Source organism: Cyprinus carpio, chromosome B14 (assembly GCF_018340385.1).
Source record: "Cyprinus carpio isolate SPL01 chromosome B14, ASM1834038v1, whole genome shotgun sequence".
Taxonomy (NCBI): Eukaryota; Metazoa; Chordata; class Actinopteri; order Cypriniformes; family Cyprinidae; genus Cyprinus; species Cyprinus carpio.
The window spans coordinates 20,069,853-20,076,317 of NC_056610.1; the positions used below are offsets into that span (position 1 = coordinate 20,069,853).

The 6,465-nt window shown below is 40.3% G+C and overlaps 1 protein-coding gene and 1 non-coding gene across 2 annotated transcripts; both read left to right on the forward strand.

Moving 5' to 3' along the window:
• Window positions 1-422: 422 nt before the first annotated feature.
• LOC109049092 (RNA binding motif protein X-linked) lies at window positions 423-6,376 on the forward strand. The gene is made up of 10 exons (XM_019066764.2): window positions 423-561; window positions 1,392-1,511; window positions 1,643-1,749; window positions 1,926-2,085; window positions 2,250-2,366; window positions 2,445-2,553; window positions 3,602-3,736; window positions 3,809-3,900; window positions 4,447-6,162; window positions 6,240-6,376. The coding sequence occupies exons 2-9, from the start codon at window positions 1,403-1,405 to the stop codon at window positions 4,758-4,760; spliced, it is 1,143 nt and encodes a 380-aa protein (XP_018922309.1). The 5' UTR covers window positions 423-561; window positions 1,392-1,402; the 3' UTR covers window positions 4,761-6,162; window positions 6,240-6,376.
• LOC122139713 lies at window positions 2,130-2,192 on the forward strand. Its single transcript, XR_006156489.1, has one exon. It is a non-coding gene; the product is annotated as a small nucleolar RNA SNORD61 (small nucleolar RNA).
• Window positions 6,377-6,465: the final 89 nt, after the last annotated feature.

Below are 6,465 nucleotides of genomic sequence, written 5' to 3' on the forward strand. Positions count from 1 at the left end.
TCTTTTTTAATAATACTAATAATAATAATAATAATAATAATGCCAGGCTTGACTTGATATGGAAACACTCAACTCAGTATGATTATATGTCAATAGTCATATATTTAATGGCTGTTTAATGGATAGCAAACAAAATACAATCATTATATTATTAGGGAAGTTACTTCCAAATATATAATATACGTTTGAAATTTTCTGAGGCTGGTAATAGTGTTTGTTTGTTCATATGATCTCATGCGGCTTCATGCAAACATTTATTTAGCTACAGATATGACTGGAATCTTAATCCAGAACACAGTTTAAATACATTTTTAAAACTCTATTAATTTATTTTGTTTACTAATCATTAATGAGTGCAGCTATGATTGGTTATGGTTATCGCAGGGATAAAATGAGTACAGTTTGAAAACATGGCAGTAGGGGGCGTGCGAGACTTTTAAACCGTTGAGTTCCTCCCTCTGACCGTAGAGTTAATGACTGAGCTGCTGGGCGGGTCGATACAGTTAGACACATATAGATATAAACCAGCAGGCGCTTTTGTTTCTGTTTGTTGATCCTGAGGTAAGTTAATGGATAAATGAAATAGAATGAAATTACATTTCGTCTAAATGTAATCATGTTTTTTGGTTAGCCGATGGACGTTTCATCTGACAATACCTCAGCTCCGTAGCCGTGTATATTTAGCAGCTGTGATGGTAACGTAACTGAAAATGGCCTCGTGTAGACTGCAAGATGTTTTTCTAAACGTCCATTTCAATCGCCATTTTGAACTTGCATGTGGCGTTATTCGCTTATGTACTGTAATCTAAGTAGTGTTTTATGGTTAAATGTGTTTATCGTGCCCTTATGAGGTTCTCAATCAAACGTATGTTTTTAGTTAGCCATACGGCCTGAAGAGGCATCTGCCAGTAGCTTTTATGATTTTAAGCGTCCGCCATTTTGTGAACCATGCTTTAAAATGCACATGTAAATGTCATGCAAACTGGTAAACCGAAATGTTTAGTGTCTTTTGTAACTATATTTGTGAAGGTTCGTAAGTTAGTGTTTGCACGTGTTCAACAGCTGCAGCTAACTAGGCAGGGCCTTATAGCTAATCATTGCAGAGTTAACCATCTAACGTTACTTCAAAGAATGATGAAATTAAACGTGTTTCTGTAACCAAATAGCTTTTCTAGCTTCATTAACCGCGCGACATCATGTACTGGCATTTTGCATTTGCGCCTAAGAATGCTGTTAAAATTGTTTAGTGCTCTGGTGGTCTCCCAACATGGTTAGGTTGGTCTGTTTGGTGGTTTTAGGCACCCTTGAGAGACCAGCTTATGCTGATTTAATTTTTCTAAGACGAAAAACACAGGACTGTTCTCATGCATGAATGCATCTCTCCCCTGCAGTAGTGGAAAGCATGGCTGAGGCAGACCGACCAGGGAAGCTCTTCATCGGTGGCCTGAACACTGAAACTAGTGAGAAGGTCCTTGAAGCGTATTTCAGCAAATTTGGCAGAATATCAGAAGGTACTTGTAGTTTTTCTATTATTTAAATTACTTTCTTGCAGAACTGTATTTTGGTTGGTTATTGAAATTAGTTTTAGACGAACTAAAAATGTTTTGGTGTAACCATATGCTTTCTTCCAACTCTCTTGTAGTTCTGTTGATGAAGGATCGTGAGACGAATAAATCTAGAGGCTTTGCATTTGTAACTTATGAAAATCCTGGTGACGCAAAAGACGCGGCGAGGGAAATGAATGGAAAGGTGAGTAGCAATGGTGTAAACTTCAGATTTGTGGTATTGATCTGTTTGACATGATAGTCCACGACTGTCCTCCAAGAAGTTCTGAGCTTACATAATGAATGCACACATTTGCTTGTATTTATTTGTCTGTGTACTTTAAGAGCGGTTTCCTAAAAGTCTGTTTTTTTGTGTTAAAGCCCCTTGATGGAAAGCCTATTAAAGTGGAACAGGCCACAAAACCTCAGTTTGAGTCTTCAGGACGCCGTGGTCCACCACCGTCACGGAGTCGTGGCCCTGCTAGAGGTCCACGAGGGTCCAGGGGAGCACCAAGTGGAATGCGGGGACCACCCAGCAGAGGTACCATTCAGAACTTTATCCCTCGCCCTCTTTTTTAAATCTGTGCCATGATGACACTATTTTGATGATCTGTTTGAAGTGATTGTCCTCTAAGAAGTTCTGAGTCTATGCTTAATATGCATGCTTGCTGCCTAAATGTTACCAAGATAACGTAGGTATTGTAGAACCCTTTTTTAAAGGCATGTCATCCAGAGGGCCACCACCACTGAAAAGAGGCCCCCCAGTGCGGAATGGAGGACCCCCGCCTAAGAGATCTGCACCCTCTGGGCCAATGGGCAGACGTGAGTTTGGCGAACATGCACAGATTTGTACTGTTAATCATCTGAACCATAAAATCATTTTCTCAATGTGTTGAACAGCACCAATGTCCAGAGACAGGGACCCATACGGCCCTCCTCGCAGAGATTCTCTGATGTCACGTCGGGATGATGGTCCTCCGCCTCGTGATGACCACTACAGTAAAGACAGGTGGGATAGGTAAAAAGCATGAATAATACAGAAATGAAGATGGGGAATCTAAATATTAGATTTGAAAAAACATGGAAGGATTGCCTTGGTAATTAACTGAAATATTTATAAAAAATTAAAGGGATAGTTCACCCAAAAATGCAAATGATTCCATGATTTCAAGCCATCCTAGGTGTGTCTTTCTTCTTTCAGATGAATACAGTTGGTGTTATATTAAATGTTCTGGCTCTTCCGGGCTTTATACTGGCAGTGAATGGGCGTTGAGATTTTGAAGTCCAATAAAGTTAATCCATCCATCATAAAAAGGACTCCATAAAGGCCTTCTGAAGTGAAGCAATGCAGTTGTGCAAGAAAAATATCCATATTTAAAACTTCATAAAACCAGAATTTCAAGCTTCCACTAACTGTTATAAGCATGTTCACGACAGAGTGGCATTCCAGCAGTTGACGTAGGCGCAGGGTAAGCTCTGGTGCAAATATGTTAGTGAGAACCAAGTTTTGTTTACAAAAAAGGAAAACCAGTCTCCTCTTGGCTTATATCAAAATCCACTAACATTTCTTTACAAATCTTAGTTTTGTACTTCTAATTCCAGAAGCTAGAGATTACAGTTTGAAGTTTTAAACATGGATACTTTTCTTCCACAAACGCATCACTTTGCTTCAGAAAGTATTTATTAACACCCTGTAGCTGTCTGGAGCACTTTTTATGATGGATGGACACGTTTTATTGAACTTCAAAATCTCAACAGCTATTAACTGCCATTATAAAGCTTGGAAGACCAGGACATTTTTTTTAACACAATTTCAAATGTATTCATCTGAAAGAAAAAAAAATCTTAAACACTTAGGATGGCATGAGGATGATTAAATTGTGATTTTCATTTTTGGGTGAACTATTCCTGAAATATCAAACTAAAAATTACTAAAACTTAGTTTGAATGAAAATTATAAATGCTGACTCAAAAGTAATGAACACTATACAGGTGATTCAACACTAGACTAATAATCTTGCAGTATTCAGTGAAACTCACAAGCTGTTGTTTTACAGCTACTCCAGCCGTGACTACATGAGTTCACGGGACGGTCGAGACTATGCCCCGCCACCACGTGATTACCCATACCGGGAGTATTCGGGCCATTCCAGTTCTAGAGATGACTATGGGTCAGGATCCAGAGGTTACAGGTTCGTGGACATCCTAAAATGTGTGTGTGTGATGGCAGTTTAAGAATCCAGCCTAACGTCTCTGTTTCTTAGTGATCGTGATGGCTACGGTGGAGGACGAGAGCCCAGGGGTTACATGGATCGGCCCAGTTCAGGATCCTATAGAGACCCTTACGACAGTTACGGTAAGATTAAACCTTTAGTGTGGTGAAAAGGGTTAAGGGGCTCTACTCAAACTGCCTGTTTCGCGCGTGGAAAGGGCTGCCTCGTGTCATTGCCAAAAAGAGGAAACATCAAATGCAGCGTCTTTTCATCCTGTGAGTGCCACAAAAAAAAAAAAACCCAACAAGGAATCTCTTGCAAGCTGTTTTTTGCCCCAAAATGTTCCGGTAGCTCTGTCCGAAACAACCAACAGAGCTCCAGTATCCAACCTACAATCTAAATGGAATTCAAACCAAACCAAGGAAAGTGCACTTACTCAACAGTGACCTGCCAAAGGGCTCTGAGTGCGCAATTGTCAACACTGCAGTTGGGTAGTTCAGGTATCTTAGGTTTAACTAGTCCCACCTGTAACTCGAGATCCAAATTTGTTTTATCCTCATTTGGAAAGTATCTAACCAAAGTGAGCTAGTCGTAACACAAATATAGGGAAATGGGCACTTGACAACGCAGTATCTTGCAAAGAATGTTGACGTTAATTTTGCCAATTACATGACCCATTGACCCTGCAGGTAACTCACGCAGCGCCCCACCCTCAAGGGGTCCCCCTCCGTCCTACAGTGGGAGTGGCGGAAGCAGTCGTTATGACGACTATGGCAGCAGTTCCCGGGATGGATATGGCAGTCGAGACAGTTATCCCAGCAGTCGGAGTGACCCGTACTCCGCTAGTCGTGGTGACCGTCTGGGTAGGCAGGAGAGAGGGCCACCCCCTCCTCTTGAGCGAGGCTATCATCGTGAATACAGCAGCTCGAGCCGTGGGGCGCCTCGAGGAGGTGGCCGGGGCGGCGGTCGAGCAGATAGAGGAATGGCCCGGAACAGATACTGAGATGGACTCGGAGGAGAAAAAAAAATGAGAAATGATGGCTTCTCGTTAAAATGTAAAAAGACTTTAAGATTCAAAAAAGCGCCCTTTTAAACTCTGGACTTCGAGCTTCAGTTTCAAGCTGTACTCAAACTTGTGAAGGTTTTTATTATTTTTTATTATTATTATTTTTGTCCTTTTTTAAATTCAGTTTCTTTTATCTTGCCCACTTCCCATTTAATGGTACCATTGCGAATCTAAGTGTGTTCCTTTTGTATACTAGTGACTTGTTAAACCTGCAATGCCCTAACATATGGCTTTCATTTACCAATAAAGTGTTTTTAATTAAAGATCTTGAGCAACAACACTCTATTCAAGAGAATTAGAAACAATGATGCATAAATATCCATTTACCTCTTCAGTTTTCCATGGTGAACAACCCCAAATTCCACTTAATATAAAAGCAATGCAGAATATTCATGTGGGCATGATTGTTCACATTGTTGGGGACTGGGCAAATGTCACCTTTTTCCAAACTCTCTATGGGTGTAGTTTTCCTCAGTGCAAATGGATCCTTCATCACAAAGCCTAAACATTGACGCCTTGCAACGACCAATCCAAAGACAACCAAAATGCAAGAAACAAATCAGCACCACAGATAAAACCTGTCAACAGCTGGTAAGCAAAGCAAACCCTTTTGTTCTGGTATAAGTCAAGTCTCGGTGGTGTTATTTTGCAGTGTAATTTAGTCAAACATCAACTTGGTTGCCCTGGCTTTTTCAAATGCAATCTGAAACAATATGATTTCCAACATTATTAACAAAACCTCACTTCTGCCTTCAAAGGAGTCTATGATCCCTCTCCCCAGCCACTGGATCACTTCAGTTTAGGAGGTCTTAGTCTCAGAAATATCAGCCAGTTCTACTGTTGCACTAAAGGAGAAAATGTCTGGATTTTTTTTCTGCCCCTTTCAAATGAGAAATGGCCCTTTTTATAAAAAAAAAAAGGATGTTAAGATGAGTCCCCTCAATGGATCTATATCTACAACCAAATGTAAACCACATAGCTGCAAAACCTCTTGAAACCTCCCAGTGGAACCCTTTTGAAAATGTAGTAAATTTCCCTTAGTATTAACAAAAAGCCAGAACGCTTTCAAGCATGCCGTTTCTAACAAAGGAGACCACGTGGAGAAAGACAGCACCCTATCAACAAAACCTGGAAAACCAATCAGTTTGGGTCATTTGAGTTCTTTTGTAAAATTCCATTTAGAAATATTTGTCCCTTTTGCTGAGCTACAACAGTTTGCTGATGGAAACTCTCATTGCAGGCTGAATGGAGGGGGCAAAGGAGTTTGATGATAATACCTCATTGCCGATCAGCACCTGTTGCCATTTGGTGATGCATGATGGTCTCAAGTTGGATTCGGGTATGTCTAAGTCCTTAAACCATTGCAAACTTACATTTAGTGATTTCATACGATTAATTACTTGTGTTTTCATCTAGATCCAAGCTATTCGGGTTCTTTGGAGGCTGCTGTACGTGGAGGCTTGTGATGTTTAGATGGAGTCCTGGACAGCTACAGATGAATTGCTTTTATTTATTTAGGATTTTCAATAAATGATCATTTGAACTGAAATCAACTTATGTCTATGTATCTTATTTAATTGCCATTGTAATAGTGCTGTAGTTGTATGGTCATGTCTGTGCACTCTACGACAGGCTGATTTGA

Coding starts and splice junctions, on each gene's coding strand:
- LOC109049092 (XM_019066764.2), top strand. CDS start 1,403: ATGGCTGAGGCAGACCGACCAGGGAAGCTCTTCATCGGTGGCCTGAAC. Junction 2,367..2,444: donor CTCTGGGCCAATGGGCAGAC/GTGAGTTTGGCG, acceptor TGTGTTGAACAG/CACCAATGTCCAGAGACAGG. Junction 3,737..3,808: donor TCAGGATCCAGAGGTTACAG/GTTCGTGGACAT, acceptor TCTGTTTCTTAG/TGATCGTGATGGCTACGGTG.